This window comes from Staurois parvus, unplaced genomic scaffold, assembly GCF_062004578.1.
Source record: "Staurois parvus isolate SC_StPar_1 unplaced genomic scaffold, SC_StPar_1.0 ptg001094l, whole genome shotgun sequence".
Classification (NCBI taxonomy): domain Eukaryota; kingdom Metazoa; phylum Chordata; class Amphibia; order Anura; family Ranidae; genus Staurois; species Staurois parvus.
Window position 1 is genome coordinate 92275 of NW_028318890.1, and position 25513 is coordinate 117787.

Here is a 25513-nt window from a genome sequence, read left to right on the forward strand (position 1 = left end):
GTCCCGGATGCCGGGTGTCATTCTCGGTATCTCCTCCTATTCTATATGTATGGACTCTGCACAGTCCCACTTCTCCTGTCCCGGATGCCGGGTGTCATTCTCTGTATCTCCTCTTATTCTGTATGTATGGACTCTGCACAGTCCCACTTCTCCTGTCCCGGATGCCGGGTGTCATTCTCGGTATCTGTCCCCATTCTGTATGTATGGACTCTGCACAGTCCCACTTCTCCTGTCCCGGATGCCGGGTGTCATTCTCGGTATCTGTCCCCATTCTGTATGGATGGACTCTGCACAGTCCCACTTCTCCTGTCCTGGATGCCGGGTGTCATTCTCGGTATCTCCTCTCATTCTGTATGTATGGACTCTGCACAGTCCCACTTTCCTGTCCCGGATGCCGGGTGTCATTCTCGGTATCTCCTCCTATTCTATATGTATGGACTCTGCATATTCCCACTTCTCCTGTCCTGGATGCTGGGTGTCATTCTCGGTATCTGTCCCTATTCTGTATGTATGGGCTCTGCACAGTCCCACTTCTCCTGTCCCGGATGCCGGGTGTCATTCTCGGTATCTGTCCTTATTCTGTATGTATGGACTCTGCTCAGTCCCACTTCTCCTGTCCTGGATGCCGGGTGTCATTCTCGGTATCTCCTCCTATTCTATATGTATGGACTCTGCTCAGTCCCACTTCTCCTGTCCCGGATGCCAGGTGTCATTCTCGGTATCTGTCCTTATTCTGTATGTATGGACTCTGCACAGTCCCACTTCTCCTGTCCTGGATGCCGGGTGTCATTCTAGGTATCTCCTCCTATTCTATATGTATGGACTCTGCTCAGTCCCACTTCTCCTGTCCCGGATGCCAGGTGTCATTCTCGGTATCTGTCCTTATTCTGTATGTATGGACTCTGCACAGTCCCACTTCTCCTGTCCTGTATGCTGGGTGTCATTCTCGGTATCTGTCCTCATTCTTTATGTATGGACTCTGCACAGTCCCACTTCTCCTGTCCTGTATGCTGGGTGTCATTCTCGGTATCTGTCCTCATTCTTTATGTATGGACTCTGCACAGTCCCACTTCTCCTGTCCTGTATGCTGGGTGTCATTCTCGGTATCTGTCCTTATTGTGTATGTATGGACTCTGCACAGTCCCACTTCTCTTGGTCATTATACTAGTTGCAGTCTTCTGTCTCCCTTTTAGTGCTCTGTCTTCTTGTAGTAAAAAACATTTGTAGTCGGGTTATTGCGCGGGTTCGGATGTGTGGGGTAATTATGGGACGTGGTTGGATATGCGGGGTAATTATTGGACGTGGTTGGATATGCGGGGTAATTATTGGACGTGGTTGGATATGCGGGGTAATTATTGGACGTAGTTGGATATGCGGGGTAATTGGACGTGGTCGGATATGCGGGGTAATTATTGGACGTGGTTGGACATGCGGGGTAATTATTGGACGTGGTTGGATATGCGGGGCAATTATTGGACGTGGTTGGATATGCAGGATAATTATTGGAGGTGGTTAGATCTGCGGGGTAATTGGACGTGGTCGGATATGCGGGGTAATTATTGGACGTGGTTGGATATGCGGGGTAATTATGGGACGTGGTTGGATATGCGGGGTAATTATTGGACGTGGTTGGATATGCGGGGTAATTATTGGACGTAGTTGGATATGGTGGGTAATTATTGGACGTAGTTGGATATGCGGGGTAATTGGACGTGGTCGGATATGCGGGGTAATTATTGGACGTGGTTGGACATGCGGGGTAATTATTGGACGTGGTTGGATATGCGGGGCAATTATTGGACGTGGTTGGATATGCAGGATAATTATTGGACGTGGTTGGATATGCGGGGTAATTATTGGACGTGGTTGGATATGCGGGGTAATTATTGGACATGGTTAGATCTGCGGGGTAATTATTGGACGTGGTCGGATATGCGGGGTATTGATCATACACGGTTGGATGTGCTGTGTGTGGACAGTTGCGTGGAGATGGCCGATGTTCAGAGATCGGGACTTCGGGGGGGAGATCGGGACTTCGGGGGGAGATCGGGACTTCGGGGGGGAGATCGGGACTTCGGGGGGGAGATCGGGACTTAGGGGGGAGATCGGGACTTCGGGGGGAGATCGGGACTTCGGGGGGGAGATCGGGACTTCGGGGGGAGATCGGGACTTCGGGGGGAGATCGGGACTTCGGGGGGGAGCTCCGCCATCAGCGGTTCTTCTCGCTCTCATTATTCCAGGTTAAGTGTCCATGGAGGCTCCTCTACTGGTGAATATATTACTCCTCAGCGCCGTGTTTCCTCGCCGATCGCTCAGAATAGGCCGGATCAGCGAAGAACGTTTAGTAAACGATCGGACGGCTGTAACTGCAGCAAACCGTTTTTTAAAGGTTTATTACACTCGACTGATATTTGGGTGATTGGTGGATGATGGAGACTCGAGGCTGCTGCTTTTTTTACTGGATAGACGGCAAAGTCCTGAGATGGTTCCAGATGGTAACCTGACACCTGACACCTGTCCTCCTCCTCACCCCACCTGGTCCTCTGTGCGTGCCGTCCTAAAACAACACCACACAACAAGGGATTACTTCACTCTCCAACCCACAACCAGCCAGTGATCCGCATTTCCCACATTAGGAGCTGAGTCACTGCCCTGGGGGGATCGATCTACTAAGCAGGGAAAACGAGGAAATCAGACGGTTTAACTGAAAGAGGCCATCATCATTCACATGTATTGGAGACGTTTCCATAGAAAGTTCCTAGGTTCATTCCAGGTCTCATGTGCTGGGATCAAAAGTCCCAAGATGCGCTGTGGTCCAATCCCTTCATCTCTTAGTAGTCTTTCCTATGGTTCCTATGCCTCAACCATTGGTGGTGCAACCACCTCAACACTCTGTGGTGCTCCTTACAGTCCATTTTCCTCCTCCATCGGTGGTCCAACTGCACTGTCCCTAAGTGACTCAACTGTCCCAGCCCTCAGTGGTTCATCTGCCTCAACCCTTATTGGTGCAACCACCTCAACACTCTGTGGTCCCCCTTACAGTCCATTTGTGTCATACATTGGTGGTCCAACTGCCCCTGCCATGAGTGGTTCAACTGTCTTGACTTTCAGTGGTCCTCTTTATGATTCTTCTGCCTTGATTTTTGGTAGTGCAACTTCATTGACCCTCACTGTTCTCCTTACCATCCCTCTGCCTTGATTCTCAGTGGACCAACTGTTCCAACCCTTAGTGTTCCTCTTTATGGTATATCTGCCTTGATCCTCAGCAGCCCAACTGCTCCAACCCTCACTGGTCCTCTTTTTGGTTCATCTACATTGATCCTTGGTGGTCCAACTGCTCCAACCCTCAGTTTTCCTCCTCAAGGTTTTTCTGCCTTGATCCTCAATGGTCCAGCTGCTCCATCTCTAAGTGTACCTCCTCATGGTTCATTTTCTCCGACCCTCGTTTGTCCCAACTGTTCTAACCCTCAGTGTTCCTCTTCAAGGTTCTTCTGCCTTGATCCTCAATGGTCCAGCTGCTTCAACCCTAAGTGTTCCTCCTCATGGTTCATTTGCCTTGACCCTTGATGGTTCCAACTGCTCCATCTCTAAATGTTCCTCCTCATGGTTCATTTTCTCTGACCCTCATTTATCCCAACTGCTCTAACCCTCAGTGTTCCTCCTCACGGTTCTTCTGCCTTGATCCTCAATGGTCCAACTGCTGCAACCCTAAGTGTTCCTCCTCATGGTTCATTTGCCTTGACCCTTGATGGTCCCAACTGCTCTAACTCTGTGTTCCTCCTCAAGGCTCTTCTGCCTTGATCTTCAGTAGTTTAACTGCTCCAGCCCTCAGTGTTCCTCCCCAGGGTTCTCCTGCCTTGATCCTCGATGGTACAACTGCTCCAACCCTAAGTGTTCCTCCTCATGGTTCATTTGCCTTGACCCTTGATTGTCCCAACTGCTCTAACCCTCAGTTTTCCGCCTCAAGGTTCTTCTGCCTTGACCCTTAGTGGTCCAACTGCTCCAACCCTCAATGTTCCTACTCATGGTTCATTTTCATTTATCCTCGGTGGTCCAACTGCTCCAACCCTCAGTGTTCTTCATTATGATTTATCTGCCTTGATCCGTGGTTTTCCGATTGCTGCAACCCTCAGTGTTCTTCCTTATGGTTCATCGGCATTGATCATCAGTAGTCCAACTGCCTCTATCCTTGGTGCTCTTCCTTGCCATCTATCTGCCTTGACTCTTCTGTTACCCAGCTGCCTCAAATATTGATGTTCCTTCTTATGATCCCCATGCCTTGACCCCTGATGGTTTGATCCTCCGTGATCCAACCACTCCTTCCCTCAGTGTTCCTCCTTACGGTCCATCCACCCTGACCCTCAATGTTCCTCCTTAAGCCGGGCATATACTAGTAGGTGTCCCGAACGAATGTTCATACAAACATTCATACGAAAGTTCTCAGTACATCCAATAACTTGAAACGTTATTTGGAATTTCTTCAAATTTTTGTTTGCTTTTAATATTGGTTTTTGGAGCTAACGGACTTTATTGAACAAAAGCCACATAAACTGATAAAAATGTGTTGATTTGACCCAAACAATGATTTAGAAATTGTTTCCAAAAAAAATTCTACCAGTGTATGTCTGGATCGAATGATTGGCTCTCTTGACCCTTGGTGGTCCAACCACCCCAGCTCCATGTGAGCCTCTTTGTGATCCAGCCACCTAATCCCCCCCCATGGTCCTCAAAATTTCAATACTTCAGAGATAAGGAGTCCCAAGTAACTCATTGGTTTCTTGTAGACTCCACCGTAGAGCATAGCTGGCCCACCTTGGAGTATTCCCCTCCTCCCTCATGAACACCATGGCTGGTTTGCAGACTCTGCAACTCGGTGAAGAGATCTGGTATGAGAAATATGGCCCCTGATGATCCAACACTTGAGCGTTGCTTTTTTGAGTCTGATCTCATCCTGGTGTTTCTGGTCTAAGGGGACTTCCTCATTGCAACTGGGAAATATCGGTTCCCGCATTGAAGGCTCTATGGAGAACATGCGGGCTGACAATGGGGAACCAGTTCAAGGAAGTGACTGGCTCCTCTGAACAGAATTACGACACGGACGTGGCGGGTGGCAGAGAGTCTGTGCGAAAATGAACATTTTGAAGGTTACAACGTATCAGATAAGAGCAGAAGATGTTTACTTCCCTCTATAGCAGACCTTTTGTCGCTGAATCCCCTTCTCCAACGTTCTCACCTTCTCCTTTTCCTATATGCAATCACAAATTCTCAGCTTTTCAACCCAAAGTAATACTTTCCCTTATTCCTCGCCTAGGTTAAAGTGACGCACCGACAGGCCACCCGAATCGCCTATCCCTGGAGGCCATTGTGTACAGCCTCCTGCACGTGGGCGCTTGGGCCATTTGACGTAAAATGCAGGTGCATTTCTTTGCCATCATTATCACCCCGAGGCACTGTTAACGCCACCCATAGTCTGCATGTGGTCTGCCCACTTTCTGGATAGGCGCTCCCAAATCACACCCACTTTATGGTTTGGTTCCTCACAGACCTTGCCTCTAAATATGGGGCACCACCCATCATGTCTTCTTTATGGGTTGGTCCCTCCCAGACCTTGCCTCTAAATATGAGGCACCACCCATCATGTCTTCTTTTATGGATTGGTCCCTCCCAGACCTTACCTCTAAATATGAAGCACCATTCATCATGTCTTCTTTATGGGTTGGTTCCTCCCAGACCTTGCCTCTAAATATGAGGCACCACCCATCATGTCTTCTTTTATGGATTGGTCCCTCCCAGACCTTACCTCTAAATATGAAGCACCATTCATCATGCCTTCTTTATGGGTTGGTCCCTCCCAAACCTTGCCTCTAAATATGAGGCACCACCCATCATGCCTTCTTTATGGGTTGGTCTCTCCCAGACCTTGTTTCTAAATATGAGGAACCATCCATCACACCTTATTTTTGATTTGGTCCAGCACAGACCCCACCTTTTTAAATATGAAGCACCCATCCATCATGCCGTCTTTATGGGTTGGTCCCTTCCAGACCTTGTCTCTAAATATGAGGTACCGCCCAGCTTGTCTTCTTTATGGTTTGGTCCTGCACAGACCACACCTCTGAATACGAAGCACCCAGCCATCATGCCTTGTTTATTGGTTGGTCCCTCCCAGACCTTGACTCTAAATATGAGGAACCGCCCATCACACCTTCTTTATGGTTTGGTCCCGCACAGACTCCACCTTTTAAATATGAAGCACCCAACCATCATGCCTTCTTTAAGGGTTGGTCCTTTGAAAACCTTTCCTCTAAATATGAGGAACCGCCCATCACACCTTCTTTATGGTTTGGTCCCGCACAGACCCCACCTTTAAATATGAAGCACCCATCTATCATGCCTTCTTTATGGGTTGGTCCTTCCCAGACCTTACCTCTAAATATGAAGCACCATCCATCATGCCTTCTTTATGGGTTGGTCCCTCCCAAACCTTGCCTCTAAATATGAGGCACCGCCCATGGTGCCTTCTTTATACATTGGTCCCCCTGAGACCTTGCCTCTAAATATGAAGCACCACCCATCATGTCTTCTTTATGGGTTGGTCCCTCCCAGACCTTGCCTCTAAATATGAGGCAGCACCCATCATGTCTTCTTTATGGGTTGGTCCCTCCCGGACCTTGCCTCTAAATATGAGGAACCACCCATCATGTCTTCTTTATGGGTTGGTCCCTCCCGGACCTTGCCTCTAAATATGAGGCACCACCCATCATGTCTTCTTTATGGGTTGGTCCCTCTCGGACCTTGCCTCTAAATATGAGGCACCACCCATCATGTCTTCTTTATGGATTGGTCCCTCACAGACCTTGCCTCTAAATATGAGGCACCGCCAATCACACCTTCTTTATGGTTTTGTCCCGCACAGACCCCACCTTTAAATATGAAGCACCCATCCATCATGCCTTCTTTATGGGTTGGTCCTTCCCAGACCTTACCTCTAAATATGAAGCACCATCAATCATGCCTTCTTTATGGGTTGGTCCCTCCCAAACCTTGCCTCTAAATATGAGGCACCGCCCATGGTGCCTTCTTTATACATTGGTCCCCCTGAGACCCTGCCTCTAAATATGAAGCACCACCCATCATGTCTTCCTTATGGGTTGGTCCCTCTCGGACCTTGCCTCTAAATATGAGGCACCACCCATCATGCCTTCTTTATGGGTTGGTCCCTCTCGGACCTTGCCTCTAAATATGAGGCACCACCCATCATGCCTTCTTTATGGGTTGGTCCCTACTAGATCTTGCCTCTAAATATGAGGAACCACCCATCATGTCTTCTTTATGGGTTGGTCCCTCTGGGACCTTGGCTGCAAATATGAGGCACCGCTCATCATGTCTTCTTTATGGTTTGGTCCTGCACAGACCACACCTCTGAATATGAAGCACCATCCATCATGCCTTGTTTATGGGTTGGTCCCTCCCAGACCTTGCCTCTAAATATGAGGAACCGCCCATCATGTCTTCTTTATGGGTTGGTCCCTCCCAGACCTTGGCTGTAAATATGAAGACCCCCCCTCTAAATATGCTAGGACTGCTAATCACGCCCACTTTACGGTTCAGACCTGTCCTGACCCCGCCCCTTGATATGGGTGTTCTGCCCACCTACAGCTGTGATCCCCGCAAGTGAAGTAACTCAAATCGGGGTGATGCTGTAATCTGGGACATGGCCCTGGACACCGCATTGGTGGGACGGAGGGTCAGGAGAAAGTCTTAAACTTTTTTTTTTTTTGCCTGTTACCCATAATCCTTTGCTGACATACGTGCGATTGCAATGGCAGGGCTGCGGTTCGCTCTTCTCTTTTTTTTGTTTTCACAGTTTGCAACACTTGTGACACCTAAGGTGTTGAAAGGAGAAAGGTTGCTACATTTGGGGCTGCAAGGGGAACTCCATTTTCACAACATCCTCAAACATCCTGAAAGTCTTCCGGTCCATGTGCAGCTTTCATTGGCAATGGGAGGAACAGTGCCCCATCATTGGTGTCAGTGGGAGGAACAGTGCCCCATCATTGGTGTCAGTGGGAGGAATAGTGCCCCATCATTGGTGTCAGTGGGAGGAATAGTGCCCCATCATTGGTATCAGTGGGAGGAATAGTGCCCCATCATTGGTGTCAGTGGGAGGAATAGTGCCCCATCATTGGTGTCAGTGGGAGGAATAGTGCCCCATCATTGGTGTCAGTGGGAGGAATAGTGCCCCATCATTGGTGTCCGTGGGAGGAATAGTGCCCCATCATTGGTGTCCGTGGGAGGAATAGTGCCCCATCATTGGTGTCAGTGGGAGGAATAGTGCCCCATCATTGGTGTCAGTGGGAGGAATAGTGCCCCATCATTGGTATCAGTGGGAGGAATAGTGCCCCATCATTGGTGTCAGTGGGAGGAATAGTGCCCCATCATTGGTGTCAGTGGGAGGAATAGTGCCCCATCATTGGTGTCAGTGGGAGGAATAGTGCCCCATCATTGGTGTCCGTGGGAGGAATAGTGCCCCATCATTGGTGTCCGTGGGAGGAATAGTGCCCCATCATTGGTGTCCGTGGGAGGATAATGCCCCATCATTGATGTCAGTGGGAGGAATAGTGCCCCATCATTGGTGTCAGTGGGAGGAATAGTGCCCCATCATTGGTGTCAGTGGGAGGAATAGTGCCCCATCATTGGTGTCAGTGGGAGGAATAGTGCCCCATCATTGGTGTCAGTGGGAGGAATAGTGCCCCATCATTGGTGTCAGTGGGAGGAATAGTGCCCCATCATTGGTATCAGTGGGAGGAATAGTGCCCCATCATTGGTGTCAGTGGGAGGAATAGTGCTCCATCATTGGTGTCAGTGGGAGGAATAGTGCCCCATCATTGGTGTCAGTGGGAGGAATAGTGCCCCATCATTGGGAGGAATTGTGCCCCATCATTGGTGTCAGTGGGAGGAATAGTGCCCCATCATTGGTATCAGTGGGAGGAATAGTGCCCCATCATTGGTGTCAGTGGGAGGAATAGTGCCCCATCATTGGTGTCAGTGGGAGGAATAGTGCCCCATCATTGGGAGGAATTGTGCCCCATCATTGGTGTCAGTGGGAGGAATAGTGCCCCATCATTGGTATCAGTGGGAGGAATAGTGCCCCATCATTGGTATCAGTGGGAGGAATAGTGCCCCATCATTGGTATCAGTGGGAGGAATAGTGCCCCATCATTGGTGTCAGTGGGAGGAATAGTGCCCCATCATTGGGAGGAATTGTGCCCCATCATTGGTGTCAGTGGGAGGAATTGTGCCCCATCATTGGTGTCAGTGGGAGGAATAGTGCCCCATCATTGGTATCAGTGGGAGGAATAGTGCCCCATCATTGGTGTCAGTGGGAGGAATAGTGCCCCATCATTGGTGTCAGTGGGAGGAATAGTGCCCCATCATTGGGAGGAATTGTGCCCCATCATTGGTGTCAGTGGGAGGAATAGTGCCCCATCATTGGTATCAGTGGGAGGAATAGTGCCCCATCATTGGTATCAGTGGGAGGAATAGTGCCTCATCATTGGTGTCAGTGGGAGGAATAGTGCCCCATCCTTGGTGTCAGTGGGAGGAATAGTGCCCCATCATTGGTGTCAGTGGGAGGAATAGTGCTCCATCATTGGTGTCAGTGGGATGAATAGTGCCCCATCATTGGTGTCAGTGGGATGAATAGTGCCCCATCATCGGTGTCAGTGGGAGGAATAGTGCCCCATCATTGGTATCAGTGGGAGGAATAGTGCCCCATCATTGGTGTCAGTGGAAGGAATAGTGCCCCATCATTGGTGTCAGTGGAAGGAATAGTGCCCCATCATTGGTGTCAGTGGGAGGAATAGTGCCCCATCATTGGTGTCAGTGGGAGGAATAGTGCCCCATCATTGGGAGGAATTGTGCCCCATCATTGGTGTCAGTGGGAGGAATAGTGCCCCATCATTGGTGTCAGTGGGAGGAATAGTGCCCCATCATTGGTATCACTGGGAGGAATAGTGCCCCATCATTGGTGTCAGTGGGAGGAATAGTGCCCCATCATTGGTGTCAGTGGGAGGAATAGTGCCCCATCATTGGTGTCAGTGGGAGGAATAGTGCCCCATCATTGGTATCACTGGGAGGAATAGTGCCCCATCATTGGTGTCAGTGGGAGGAATAGTGCCCCATCATTGGTGTCAGTGGGAGGAATAGTGCCCCATCATTGGTATCACTGGGAGGAATAGTGCCCCATCATTGGTGTCAGTGGGAGGAATAGTGCCCCATCATTGGTGTCAGTGGGAGGAATAGTGCCCCATCATTGGTGTCAGTGGGAGGAATAGTGCCCCATCATTGGTGTCAGTGGGAGGAATAGTGCCCCATCATTGGTATCAGTGGGAGGAATAGTGCCCCATCATTGGTGTCAGTGGGAGGAATAGTGCCCCATCATTGGTGTCAGTGGGAGGAATAGTGCCCCATCATTGGTGTCAGTGGGAGGAATAGTGCCCCATCATTGGGAGGAATTGTGCCCCATCATTGGTGTCAGTGGGAGGAATAGTGCCCCATCATTGGTATCAGTGGGAGGAATAGTGCCCCATCATTGGTGTCAGTGGGAGGAATAGTGCCACATCATTGGTGTCAGTGGGAGGAATAGTGCCCCATCATTGGGAGGAATTGTGCCCCATCATTGGTGTCAGTGGGAGGAATAGTGCCCCATCATTGGTATCAGTGGGAGGAATAGTGCCCCATCATTGGTATCAGTGGGAGGAATAGTGCCCCATCATTGGTATCAGTGGGAGGAATAGTGCCCCATCATTGGTGTCAGTGGGAGGAATAGTGCCCCATCATTGGGAGGAATTGTGCCCCATCATTGGTGTCAGTGGGAGGAATTGTGCCCCATCATTGGTGTCAGTGGGAGGAATAGTGCCCCATCATTGGTATCAGTGGGAGGAATAGTGCCCCATCATTGGTGTCAGTGGGAGGAATAGTGCCCCATCATTGGTGTCAGTGGGAGGAATAGTGCCCCATCATTGGGAGGAATTGTGCCCCATCATTGGTGTCAGTGGGAGGAATAGTGCCCCATCATTGGTATCAGTGGGAGGAATAGTGCCCCATCATTGGTATCAGTGGGAGGAATAGTGCCCCATCCTTGGTGTCAGTGGGAGGAATAGTGCCCCATCATTGGTGTCAGTGGGAGGAATAGTGCTCCATCATTGGTGTCAGTGGGATGAATAGTGCCCCATCATTGGTGTCAGTGGGATGAATAGTGCCCCATCATCGGTGTCAGTGGGAGGAATAGTGCCCCATCATTGGTATCAGTGGGAGGAATAGTGCCCCATCATTGGTGTCAGTGGAAGGAATAGTGCCCCATCATTGGTGTCAGTGGAAGGAATAGTGCCCCATCATTGGTGTCAGTGGGAGGAATAGTGCCCCATCATTGGTATCAGTGGGAGGAATAGTGCCCCATCATTGGTGTCAGTGGGAGGAATAGTGCCCCATCATTGGGAGGAATTGTGCCCCATCATTGGTGTCAGTGGGAGGAATAGTGCCCCATCATTGGTGTCAGTGGGAGGAATAGTGCCCCATCATTGGTATCACTGGGAGGAATAGTGCCCCATCATTGGTGTCAGTGGGAGGAATAGTGCCCCATCATTGGTGTCAGTGGGAGGAATAGTGCCCCATCATTGGGAGGAATTGTGCCCCATCATTGGTGTCAGTGGGAGGAATAGTGCCCCATCATTGGTATCAGTGGGAGGAATAGTGCCCCATCATTGGTATCAGTGGGAGGAATAGTGCCTCATCATTGGTGTCAATGGGAGGAATAGTGCCCCATCCTTGGTGTCAGTGGGAGGAATAGTGCCCCATCATTGGTGTCAGTGGGAGGAATAGTGCTCCATCATTGGTGTCAGTGGGATGAATAGTGCCCCATCATTGGTGTCAGTGGGATGAATAGTGCCCCATCATCGGTGTCAGTGGGAGGAATAGTGCCCCATCATTGGGAGGAATAGTGCCCCATCATTGGTATCAGTGGGAGGAATAGTGCCCCATCATTGGTATCAGTGGGAGGAATAGTGCCTCATCATTGGTGTCAGTGGGAGGAATAGTGCCCCATCCTTGGTGTCAGTGGGAGGAATAGTGCCCCATCATTGGTGTCAGTGGGAGGAATAGTGCTCCATCATTGGTGTCAGTGGGATGAATAGTGCCCCATCATTGGTGTCAGTGGGATGAATAGTGCCCCATCATCGGTGTCAGTGGGAGGAATAGTGCCCCATCATTGGTATCAGTGGGAGGAATAGTGCCCCATCATTGGTGTCAGTGGAAGGAATAGTGCCCCATCATTGGTGTCAGTGGAAGGAATAGTGCCCCATCATTGGTGTCAGTGGGAGGAATAGTGCCCCATCATTGGTGTCAGTGGGAGGAATAGTGCCCCATCATTGGGAGGAATTGTGCCCCATCATTGGTGTCAGTGGGAGGAATAGTGCCCCATCATTGGTGTCAGTGGGAGGAATAGTGCCCCATCATTGGTATCACTGGGAGGAATAGTGCCCCATCATTGGTGTCAGTGGGAGGAATAGTGCCCCATCATTGGTGTCAGTGGGAGGAATAGTGCCCCATCATTGGTGTCAGTGGGAGGAATAGTGCCCCATCATTGGTATCACTGGGAGGAATAGTGCCCCATCATTGGTGTCAGTGGGAGGAATAGTGCCCCATCATTGGTGTCAGTGGGAGGAATAGTGCCCCATCATTGGTGTCAGTGGGAGGAATAGTGCCCCATCATTGGTGTCAGTGGGAGGAATAGTGCCCCATCATTGGTATCAGTGGGAGGAATAGTGCCCCATCATTGGTGTCAGTGGGAGGAATAGTGCCCCATCATTGGTGTCAGTGGGAGGAATAGTGCCCCATCATTGGTGTCAGTGGGAGGAATAGTGCCCCATCATTGGGAGGAATTGTGCCCCATCATTGGTGTCAGTGGGAGGAATAGTGCCCCATCATTGGTATCAGTGGGAGGAATAGTGCCCCATCATTGGTGTCAGTGGGAGGAATAGTGCCCCATCATTGGTGTCAGTGGGAGGAATAGTGCCCCATCATTGGGAGGAATTGTGCCCCATCATTGGTGTCAGTGGGAGGAATAGTGCCCCATCATTGGTATCAGTGGGAGGAATAGTGCCCCATCATTGGTATCAGTGGGAGGAATAGTGCCCCATCATTGGTATCAGTGGGAGGAATAGTGCCCCATCATTGGTGTCAGTGGGAGGAATAGTGCCCCATCATTGGGAGGAATTGTGCCCCATCATTGGTGTCAGTGGGAGGAATTGTGCCCCATCATTGGTGTCAGTGGGAGGAATAGTGCCCCATCATTGGTATCAGTGGGAGGAATAGTGCCCCATCATTGGTGTCAGTGGGAGGAATAGTGCCCCATCATTGGTGTCAGTGGGAGGAATAGTGCCCCATCATTGGGAGGAATTGTGCCCCATCATTGGTGTCAGTGGGAGGAATAGTGCCCCATCATTGGTATCAGTGGGAGGAATAGTGCCCCATCATTGGTATCAGTGGGAGGAATAGTGCCTCATCATTGGTGTCAGTGGGAGGAATAGTGCCCCATCCTTGGTGTCAGTGGGAGGAATAGTGCCCCATCATTGGTGTCAGTGGGAGGAATAGTGCTCCATCATTGGTGTCAGTGGGATGAATAGTGCCCCATCATTGGTGTCAGTGGGATGAATAGTGCCCCATCATCGGTGTCAGTGGGAGGAATAGTGCCCCATCATTGGTATCAGTGGGAGGAATAGTGCCCCATCATTGGTGTCAGTGGAAGGAATAGTGCCCCATCATTGGTGTCAGTGGAAGGAATAGTGCCCCATCATTGGTGTCAGTGGGAGGAATAGTGCCCCATCATTGGTATCAGTGGGAGGAATAGTGCCCCATCATTGGTGTCAGTGGGAGGAATAGTGCCCCATCATTGGGAGGAATTGTGCCCCATCATTGGTGTCAGTGGGAGGAATAGTGCCCCATCATTGGTGTCAGTGGGAGGAATAGTGCCCCATGATTGGTATCACTGGGAGGAATAGTGCCCCATCATTGGTGTCAGTGGGAGGAATAGTGCCCCATCATTGGTGTCAGTGGGAGGAATAGTGCCCCATCATTGGGAGGAATTGTGCCCCATCATTGGTGTCAGTGGGAGGAATAGTGCCCCATCATTGGTATCAGTGGGAGGAATAGTGCCCCATCATTGGTATCAGTGGGAGGAATAGTGCCTCATCATTGGTGTCAGTGGGAGGAATAGTGCCCCATCCTTGGTGTCAGTGGGAGGAATAGTGCCCCATCATTGGTGTCAGTGGGAGGAATAGTGCTCCATCATTGGTGTCAGTGGGATGAATAGTGCCCCATCATTGGTGTCAGTGGGATGAATAGTGCCCCATCATCGGTGTCAGTGGGAGGAATAGTGCCCCATCATTGGTATCAGTGGGAGGAATAGTGCCCCATCATTGGTGTCAGTGGAAGGAATAGTGCCCCATCATTGGTGTCAGTGGAAGGAATAGTGCCCCATCATTGGTGTCAGTGGGAGGAATAGTGCCCCATCATTGGTGTCAGTGGGAGGAATAGTGCCCCATCATTGGGAGGAATTGTGCCCCATCATTGGTGTCAGTGGGAGGAATAGTGCCCCATCATTGGTGTCAGTGGGAGGAATAGTGCCCCATCATTGGTATCACTGGGAGGAATAGTGCCCCATCATTGGTGTCAGTGGGAGGAATAGTGCCCCATCATTGGTGTCAGTGGGAGGAATAGTGCCCCATCATTGGTGTCAGTGGGAGGAATAGTGCCCCATCATTGGTATCACTGGGAGGAATAGTGCCCCATCATTGGTGTCAGTGGGAGGAATAGTGCCCCATCATTGGTGTCAGTGGGAGGAATAGTGCCCCATCATTGGTATCACTGGGAGGAATAGTGCCCCATCATTGGTGTCAGTGGGAGGAATAGTGCCCCATCATTGGTGTCAGTGGGAGGAATAGTGCCCCATCATTGGTGTCAGTGGGAGGAATAGTGCCCCATCATTGGTGTCAGTGGGAGGAATAGTGCCCCATCATTGGTATCAGTGGGAGGAATAGTGCCCCATCATTGGTGTCAGTGGGAGGAATAGTGCCCCATCATTGGTGTCAGTGGGAGGAATAGTGCCCCATCATTGGTGTCAGTGGGAGGAATAGTGCCCCATCATTGGGAGGAATTGTGCCCCATCATTGGTGTCAGTGGGAGGAATAGTGCCCCATCATTGGTATCAGTGGGAGGAATAGTGCCCCATCATTGGTGTCAGTGGGAGGAATAGTGCCCCATCATTGGTGTCAGTGGGAGGAATAGTGCCCCATCATTGGGAGGAATTGTGCCCCATCATTGGTGTCAGTGGGAGGAATAGTGCCCCATCATTGGTATCAGTGGGAGGAATAGTGCCCCATCATTGGTATCAGTGGGAGGAATAGTGCCCCATCATTGGTGTCAGGGGGAGGAATAGTGCCCCATCCTTGGTGTCAGTGGGAGGAATAGTGCCCCATCATTGGTGTCAGTGGGAGGAATAGTGCTCCATCATTGGTGTCAGTGGGATGAATAGTGCCCCCATCATTGGTGTCAGTGGGATGAATAGTGCCCCATCATCGGTGTCAGTGGGAGGAATAGTGCCCCATCATTGGTATCAGTGGGAGGAATAGTGCCCCATCATTGGTGTCAGTGGAAGGAATAGTGCCCCATCATTGGTGTCAGTGGAAGGAATAGTGCCCCATCATTGGTGTCAGTGGGAGGAATAGTGCCCCATCATTGGTATCAGTGGGAGGAATAGTGCCCCATCATTGGTGTCAGTGGGAGGAATAGTGCCCCATCATTGGGAGGAATTGTGCCCCATCATTGGTGTCAGTGGGAGGAATAGTGCCCCATCATTGGTGTCAGTGGGAGGAATAGTGCCCCATCATTGGTATCACTGGGAGGAATAGTGCCCCATCATTGGTGTCAGTGGGAGGAATAGTGCCCCATCATTGGTGTCAGTGGGAGGAATAGTGCCCCATCATTGGGAGGAATTGTGCCCCATCATTGGTGTCAGTGGGAGGAATAGTGCCCCATCATTGGTATCAGTGGGAGGAATAGTGCCCCATCATTGGTATCAGTGGGAGGAATAGTGCCTCATCATTGGTGTCAGTGGGAGGAATAGTGCCCCATCCTTGGTGTCAGTGGGAGGAATAGTGCCCCATCATTGGTGTCAGTGGGAGGAATAGTGCTCCATCATTGGTGTCAGTGGGATGAATAGTGCCCCATCATTGGTGTCAGTGGGATGAATAGTGCCCCATCATCGGTGTCAGTGGGAGGAATAGTGCCCCATCATTGGTATCAGTGGGAGGAATAGTGCCCCATCATTGGTGTCAGTGGAAGGAATAGTGCCCCATCATTGGTGTCAGTGGAAGGAATAGTGCCCCATCATTGGTGTCAGTGGGAGGAATAGTGCCCCATCATTGGTATCAGTGGGAGGAATAGTGCCCCATCATTGGTGTCAGTGGGAGGAATAGTGCCCCATCATTGGGAGGAATTGTGCCCCATCATTGGTGTCAGTGGGAGGAATAGTGCCCCATCATTGGTGTCAGTGGGAGGAATAGTGCCCCATCATTGGTATCACTGGGAGGAATAGTGCCCCATCATTGGTGTCAGTGGGAGGAATAGTGCCCCATCATTGGTGTCAGTGGGAGGAATAGTGCCCCATCATTGGGAGGAATTGTGCCCCATCATTGGTGTCAGTGGGAGGAATAGTGCCCCATCATTGGTATCAGTGGGAGGAATAGTGCCCCATCATTGGTATCAGTGGGAGGAATAGTGCCTCATCATTGGTGTCAGTGGGAGGAATAGTGCCCCATCCTTGGTGTCAGTGGGAGGAATAGTGCCCCATCATTGGTGTCAGTGGGAGGAATAGTGCTCCATCATTGGTGTCAGTGGGATGAATAGTGCCCCATCATTGGTGTCAGTGGGATGAATAGTGCCCCATCATCGGTGTCAGTGGGAGGAATAGTGCCCCATCATTGGTATCAGTGGGAGGAATAGTGCCCCATCATTGGTGTCAGTGGAAGGAATAGTGCCCCATCATTGGTGTCAGTGGAAGGAATAGTGCCCCATCATTGGTGTCAGTGGGAGGAATAGTGCCCCATCATTGGTATCAGTGGGAGGAATAGTGCCCCATCATTGGTGTCAGTGGGAGGAATAGTGCCCCATCATTGGGAGGAATTGTGCCCCATCATTGGTGTCAGTGGGAGGAATAGTGCCCCATCATTGGTGTCAGTGGGAGGAATAGTGCCCCATCATTGGTATCACTGGGAGGAATAGTGCCCCATCATTGGTGTCAGTGGGAGGAATAGTGCCCCATCATTGGTGTCAGTGGGAGGAATAGTGCCCCATCATTGGGAGGAATTGTGCCCCATCATTGGTGTCAGTGGGAGGAATAGTGCCCCATCATTGGTATCAGTGGGAGGAATAGTGCCCCATCATTGGTATCAGTGGGAGGAATAGTGCCTCATCATTGGTGTCAGTGGGAGGAATAGTGCCCCATCCTTGGTGTCAGTGGGAGGAATAGTGCCCCATCATTGGTGTCAGTGGGAGGAATAGTGCTCCATCATTGGTGTCAGTGGGATGAATAGTGCCCCATCATTGGTGTCAGTGGGATGAATAGTGCCCCATCATCGGTGTCAGTGGGAGGAATAGTGCCCCATCATTGGTATCAGTGGGAGGAATAGTGCCCCATCATTGGTGTCAGTGGAAGGAATAGTGCCCCATCATTGGTGTCAGTGGAAGGAATAGTGCCCCATCATTGGTGTCAGTGGGAGGAATAGTGCCCCATCATTGGTATCAGTGGGAGGAATAGTGCCCCATCATTGGTGTCAGTGGGAGGAATAGTGCCCCATCATTGGGAGGAATTGTGCCCCATCATTGGTGTCAGTGGGAGGAATAGTGCCCCATCATTGGTGTCAGTGGGAGGAATAGTGCCCCATCATTGGTATCACTGGGAGGAATAGTGCCCCATCATTGGTGTCAGTGGGAGGAATAGTGCCCCATCATTGGTGTCAGTGGGAGGAATAGTGCCCCATCATTGGGAGGAATTGTGCCCCATCATTGGTGTCAGTGGGAGGAATAGTGCCCCATCATTGGTATCAGTGGGAGGAATAGTGCCCCATCATTGGTATCAGTGGGAGGAATAGTGCCTCATCATTGGTGTCAGTGGGAGGAATAGTGCCCCATCCTTGGTGTCAGTGGGAGGAATAGTGCCCCATCATTGGTGTCAGTGGGAGGAATAGTGCTCCATCATTGGTGTCAGTGGGATGAATAGTGCCCCATCATTGGTGTCAGTGGGATGAATAGTGCCCCATCATCGGTGTCAGTGGGAGGAATAGTGCCCCATCATTGGTATCAGTGGGAGGAATAGTGCCCCATCATTGGTGTCAGTGGAAGGAATAGTGCCCCATCATTGGTGTCAGTGGAAGGAATAGTGCCCCATCATTGGTGTCAGTGGGAGGAATAGTGCCCCATCATTGGTATCAGTGGGAGGAATAGTGCCCCATCATTGGTGTCAGTGGGAGGAATAGTGCCCCATCATTGGGAGGAATTGTGCCCCATCATTGGTGTCAGTGGGAGGAATAGTGCCCCATCATTGGTGTCAGTGGGAGGAATAGTGCCCCATCATTGGTATCACTGGGAGGAATAGTGCCCCATCATTGGTGTCAGTGGGAGGAATAGTGCCCCATCATTGGTGTCAGTGGAAGGAATAGTGCCCCATCATTGGTGTCAGTGGAAGGAATAGTGCCCCATCATTGGTGTCAGTGGGAGGAATAGTGCCCCATCATTGGTGTCAGTGGGAGGAATAGTGCCCCATCATTGGGAGGAATTGTGCCCCATCATTGGTGTCAGTGGGAGGAATAGTGCCCCATCATTGGTGTCAGTGGGAGGAATAGTGCCCCATCATTGGTATCACTGGGAGGAATAGTGCCCCATCATTGGTGTCAGTACAATGGAAATCTCCAGACTTGAAGGGTCGTTCCATCGTAGAAGTGTGGGATATTTTGTAACATTCACATCCAGAAAAAAAACAAACAGGAAAATAAAATGACAATTCGGTGTAATCAGCAGAATCCCGGGAGAGCAGATCTGGAACTTTCCCAGAAATCGTAGAGAGGAAACCTCTCTACAGGAAATTCCCCCAAACCGGAACTCCGGGCGAGAACGGGAAATTGGCTGAGATTTCCTTCCACCGCCGATATAAATAGATGATAAATCTAATAATAGCCTCACCTATAATATCTGCAGAGCATTTCCCCAACAGATCCATACTGATATATTCTGCAGATTATTCCATCTATAGACCTGCAGAACATCGCTCCATCCCCTCCCCCTCCTGACAGATCCATACTGATATATTCTGCAGATTATTCCATCTAGAGATCTGCAGAACATCGCTCCGTCCCCTCCCCCTCCTGACAGATCCATATTGATATATTCTGCAGATTATTCCATCTAGAGATCTGCAGAACATCGCTCCGTCCCATCCCCCGCCTGACAGATCCATATTGATATATTCTGCAGATTATTCCATCACTGAGATCTGCAGAACATCGCTCCATCCCCTCCCCCTCCTGATAGATACATATTGATATATTCTGCAGATTATTCCACCACTGAGATCTGCAGAGCATCGCTCCATCCCCTCCCCCTCCTGACAGATCCATACTGATATATTCTGCAGATTATTCCATCTAGAGATCTGCAGAACATCGCTCCATCCCATCCCCCTCCTGACAGATCCATACTGATATATTCTGCAGATTATTCCATCACTGAGATCTGCAGAACATCCCTCCATCCCCTCCCCCTCCTGATAGATCCATATTGATATATTCTGCAGATTATTCCACCACTGAGATCTGCAGAGCATCGCTCCATCCCCTCCCCCTCCTGACAGATCCATACTGATATATTCTGCAGATTATTCCATCTAGAGATCTGCAGAACATCGCTCCATCCCATCCCCCTCCTGACAGATCCATACTGATATATTCTGCAGATTATTCCATCACTGAGATCTGCAGAACATCCCTCCATCCCCTCCCCCTCCTGATAGATACATATTGATATATTCTGCAGATTATTCCACCACTGAGATCTGCAGAGCATCGCTCCGTCCCCTCCCCCTCCTGACAGATCCATATTGATATATTCTGCAGATTATTCCACCACTGAGATCTGCAGAGCATCGCTCCATCCCATCCCCCTCCTGACAGATCCATACTGATATATTCTGCAGATTATTCCATCACTGAGATCTGCAGAACATCCCTCCATCCCCTCCCCCTCCTGATAGATACATATTGATATATTCTGCAGATTATTCCACCACTGAGATCTGCAGAGCATCGCTCCGTCCCCTCCCCCTCCTGACAGATCCATATTGATATATTCTGCAGATTATTCCACCACTGAGATCTGCAGAGCATCGCTCCATCCCCTCCCCCTCCTGATAGATCCATATTGGTATATTTGTATACATTGTATATATTTTGTATCATTCTGTTGTATTTGTTGTTGCAGCGTTGGAAGAGATCCGAGTTCGGTGATCTGTGATCGTCGCGTCTCATCATGCCACCATGGGCGTCATTTTCTCATTGGCTGGCGCTGCTGTTGGTCACCTTGGTGCCCCGTTCACCCGCCGAGGTCCTGCCCCGGATTGTGTTCCCATATGGTGAGTTTACAGTCCGTCTGCCTGGGAGTGTGCGAGACGCGAGAGCCCATTATTATCATCATTCCTGGAGGGAGAGGATTATATTCTATTATATTCTGCGGTCAGATTAGCAGCTTTCATATCCAACTTCAAACCTTCACAGAAATGTTTTGTCACTCAGAAGATCTGCAATTATAATTCCCGGATAGTGTGCCAATAATGGGAAACCGGCTGAGCAGGTTCTGAAGTCTCGTGTTTCATGTGATCAACCTGAACCTCTCATCACATCGCCGAGACATTCCAGAAATACTCTTCCCGCCCTCCAGATATAAGATATATTATACAGAGTGACATCACCGCCCTCCGGATATAAGATATATTATACAGGAGTGACATCACCGCCCTCCAGATATAAGATATATTATACAGAGTGACATCACCGCCCTCCAGATATAAGATATATTATACAGAGTGACATCACCGCCCTCCAGATATAAGATATATTATACAGAGTGACATCACCGCCCTCCGGATATAAGATATATTATACAGAGTGACATCACCGCTCTCCGGATATAAGATATATTATACAGAGTGACATCACCGCCCTCCAGATATAAGATATATTATACAGAGTGACATCACTGCCCTCCAGATATAAGATATATTATACAGAGTGACATCACCGCCCCCCGGATATAAGATATATTATACAGAGTGACATCACCGCCCTCCAGATATAAGATATATTATACAAGAGTGACATCACCGCCCTCCAGATATAAGATATATTATACAGAGTGACATCACCGCCCTCCAGATATAAGATATATTATACAGAGTGACATCACCGCCCTCCAGATATAAGATATATTATACAGAGTGACATCACCGCCCTCCAGATATAAGATATATTATACAGGAGTGACATCACCGCCCTCCGGATATAAGATATATTATACAGAGTGACATCACCGCCCTCCAGATATAAGATATATTATACAGAGTGACATCACCGCCCTCCAGATATAAGATATATTATACAGAGTGACATCACCGCCCTCCAGATATAAGATATATTATACAGAGTGACATCACCGCCCTCCAGATATAAGATATATTATACAGGAGTGACATCACCGCTCTTCAGATATAAGATATATTATACAGAGTGACATCACCGCCCTCCAGATATAAGATATATTATACAGAGTGACATCACCGCCCTCCAGATATAAGATATATTATACAGAGTGACATCACCGCCCTCCGGATATAAGATATATTATACAGGAGTGACATCACCGCCCTCCAGATATAAGATATATTATACAGAGTGACATCACCGCTCTCCGGATATAAGATATATTATACAGAGTGACATCACCGCCCTCCAGATATAAGATATATTATACAGGAGTGACATCACCGCCCTCCAGATATAAGATATATTATACAGAGTGACATCACCGCCCTCCAGATATAAGATATATTATACAGAGTGACATCACCGCCCTCCGGATATAAGATATATTATACAGAGTGACATCACCGCCCTCCAGATATAAGATATATTATACAGAGTGACATCACCACCCTCCAGATATAAGATATATTATACAGAGTGACATCACCGCCCTCCAGATATAAGATATATTATACAGAGTGACATCACCGCCCTCCAGATATAAGATATATTATACAGAGTGACATCACCGCCCTCCAGATATAAGATATATTATACGGGAGTGACATCACCGCCCTCCGGATATAAGATATATTATACAGAGTGACATCACCGCCCTCCGGATATAAGATATATTATACAGAGTGACATCACCGCTCTCCAGATATAAGATATATTATACAGAGTGACATCACCGCCCTCCAGATATAAGATGTATTATACAGAGTGACATCACTGATATTTCCGGTGTCTTCTCCAGGTGATCCGGCCAGATCGGTGAGTTCCTTCAGTCGGCTCGGTGTCCAGAATTACGATCAGCTCCTTCTGGTGGAGAACAAGGAGACGGTCTATGTTGGCGCCAGGGAACACATCTTGAAGTTGAGTATTCGGGACTCCGGGAATCTGCAGCTTCTCCGAGAGGTAAGCTTCACCCAACCTCCCCCCTTGCTGTCCCCCTCCTCCGCTCCGGTATAATCCCCCCAAGCAGCCAAGACCTACAATCCTCTTTCCCACATGTGAGGCTAAACCTCCACGATTGAAGGAACTGAAATCCAATGAATGGAAGGGGTGGGCTCAGGGAAAGTCAGGCCGGGGAGGAAAGGACTAGATGATGCCGGAAGTCCCCCAGCCAGGAAGTGAGGGGGCTCAATCAGGGGTGTACTGACAACTCATGGGGCTCCCGGGCAATTGGGGATCATGGGGCCCCTGTGTCCTTGCCCAAACTCAAAAAAGCCTATGAAAAAGGTACCAGGGGCATCTCATGGGCCCCCTACTGACCCCAGGCCCTCGGGCAGTGCCCAAGTTTCCAAATGGTCAGTCCGCCCCTGGGCTCAATGTGATGTCCCCAGTGACTGTTTCCCTTTTCTTCTCAGGTTTCCTGGCCATCCCAAACAGAGCAGATTGCAAGCTGCCGGAACAAGGCCCGAAAAGAGGTAACCCCCTCCCCCACCCCTGCCCTGTACTCCTTGCCACCACCATACGTCCTCATTTACTCATCATGTTCCCCTTGTGCGCCTCCCGCAGGCCGAATGTCATAACTTCATCCGCGTCCTGCAGCCCGTCAATGACACGCACCTCTACATCTGCGGGACGAACGCCTTCAGCCCCACCTGCACCTACGTGGTGAGTAGATTCCATAGAAAATATTGCCCCTCCGATCCAGAGCCACCTAGGCTTCAGAATCAGCCACCGATTGGTTCCAACAAATGCCAGAGTTGCCCGGTTGGCCAGTCCAGGCCTGAGCTCCTCTGAAGTTAGGGTGGTCCTGGGTGGGGATACCTCATGACGGGGCGGGTGTGGGGGTGCAGACCCACAACTAAAACATTGTCTGTGGTCTTGAATTTTGTGTTAGAATTTGGACACCTTCACCTTGTCCACCAACCAGAAGAACGAGACTCTGAATCTGGATGGACGAGGACAGTCGCCCTTCGATCCTCAGCACAAACACACCGAGATCATCGTGGGTGAGTACAACCCAGAACTCCGAAGGTTTACAAGTAATGTGAAGTCCAATCTGTATGCCCGGCGACTGTTAGAGAGCAGAAACCAGAGCAAAACCCGGGTCCTAACCCCCAGAACCCAAAAGTGATGTTCCTCAGAAGAAGCCACCATCATCTCAGCAGGCCAGAAATTCGGCAAGGGTAAGAGAACAGCCAGGTCTAAGCCCCGTGCCTTCATACATCTAGATGGCTGTAGCTGTGGACTTCTGAACGATGGCCTGCAATTGGAGCATGTGATGAGCTTCATGCAAGAGGCAGGAGGAGCTGCGGCAAGAGGCAGGAGGAGCTCAGCCTGGGCCGCAGTGTCCCGTGTTCCTCTGGAGGTCATGGTTGCCTGGCTGAGCTCAGGCTATGAACAGTGTCGCTCCGTCTCCCGCTAAAAAACTGCAGAAGAATCATTTTCAGCTTCTAAGTTGTGTCCAGAAAAGCAGAAACCTCTCCTAACGATACAAGACTTCTCTGTCCTATCAGATTCCTTGTTTTATTTTGTCAGAGATCACAGATGAAATCTCATTGGTTCTGTCAGGATCAATTTATTTCTCCATTTTTCTTTTTAATAAATACATTGAACCAAAATAAGAACCATGTGAAATAATTCACTAAATATACTGACAACTCTTCTATCACTTTCCTATTTCTCTTCCTTTCCATCTTCCTCTTTTCTTCCTCTTCCTTTTTCTCTTCTCTCCTTTTCTCCTCCCCATCTCCCTCCACCTCCTCTTTCTCTTCTCTCTTTTGCTCTCTTCTATCACTTTCCTCCTCTCTTCCTCTTCTCTCCTGTTCTTCCCCTCCTCCTCTCGCTCCCTTTTCTCTTCCTCAACTCTCCTATTCTTCTCTCCCTCTTTTCTCCCACTTCTCTCCTCTTTCCCTTCTCTTCCTCTTCCCCTTCTCTTCCTCTTCCCCTTCTCTTCCTCTTCCCCTTCTCTTCCTCTTCCCCTTCTCTTCCTTTTCCCCTTCTCTTCCTCTTCTGTCCCTTTCTCTTCCTCTTCCCCTTCCCCTTCTCTTCCTCTTCTCTTCCCCTTCTCTTCCTCTTCCCCTTCTCTTCCCCTTCTCTTCCTCTTCCTCTTCTCTTCCTCTTCCCTTTCTCTCTCCTCTTTCTCTCTCTCTCATTCCTCTTTCTCTCTCCTCTCCCTCTTGACTCCCTCTGGTTCTTCTCTTCCTATTCTCTTCTCTTCCTCTACTCTACCTCTTCTCCTCCTCCTTCTCCCCCTCTTTTCTCCCGCTTCTCTTCCTGGTCCCCTTCTCTTCCTCTTTTTTTTCTCTATTCTTTCCCTCTCTGCTCTCTCTCTCTTCTTCTTCTCTTCTTATTCTCTTCTCTTCCTCTACTCTACCTCTTCTTCTCCTCCTCCCTGTCTTCTCTCCTCTTCCCCTTCTCTTTCTCTTCCTTTCCTCTCTTCTCTCCCTCTCTTCTCCCCCTCTCTTCTCCCCCTCTCTTCTCCCCCTCTCTTCTCCCTCTCTCTTCTCCCCCTCTCTTCTCCCCCTCTCTTCTCCCTCTCTCTTCTCCCCCTCTCTTCTCCCCCTCTCTTCTCCCTCTCTCTTCTCTCCCTTGTTCTTCTCTTCCTATTCTCTTCTCCTCCTTCTCTTCTCCCCGTCTTCCCTCCTTTTCTT

At 49.7% G+C, this 25513-nt stretch overlaps 1 protein-coding gene across 4 annotated transcripts in view; it reads left to right on the plus strand.

Annotated features, from left to right (window-relative positions):
* Positions 1 to 25513, plus strand: part of SEMA4A (semaphorin 4A) — an 82494-nt gene that overhangs the window by 39842 nt on the left and 17139 nt on the right. For all 4 annotated transcript variants that reach the window (XM_089658784.1, XM_089658783.1, XM_089658786.1 and 1 more), the window contains exons 2-6: positions 20590 to 20740; positions 22666 to 22826; positions 23279 to 23338; positions 23430 to 23528; positions 23758 to 23869. In XM_089658784.1, the coding sequence (XP_089514910.1) occupies positions 20638 to 20740; positions 22666 to 22826; positions 23279 to 23338; positions 23430 to 23528; positions 23758 to 23869 (535 nt within the window). In that variant the 5' untranslated portion in view covers positions 20590 to 20637. The remainder of the gene's footprint in view (positions 1 to 20589; positions 20741 to 22665; positions 22827 to 23278; positions 23339 to 23429; positions 23529 to 23757; positions 23870 to 25513) is intronic.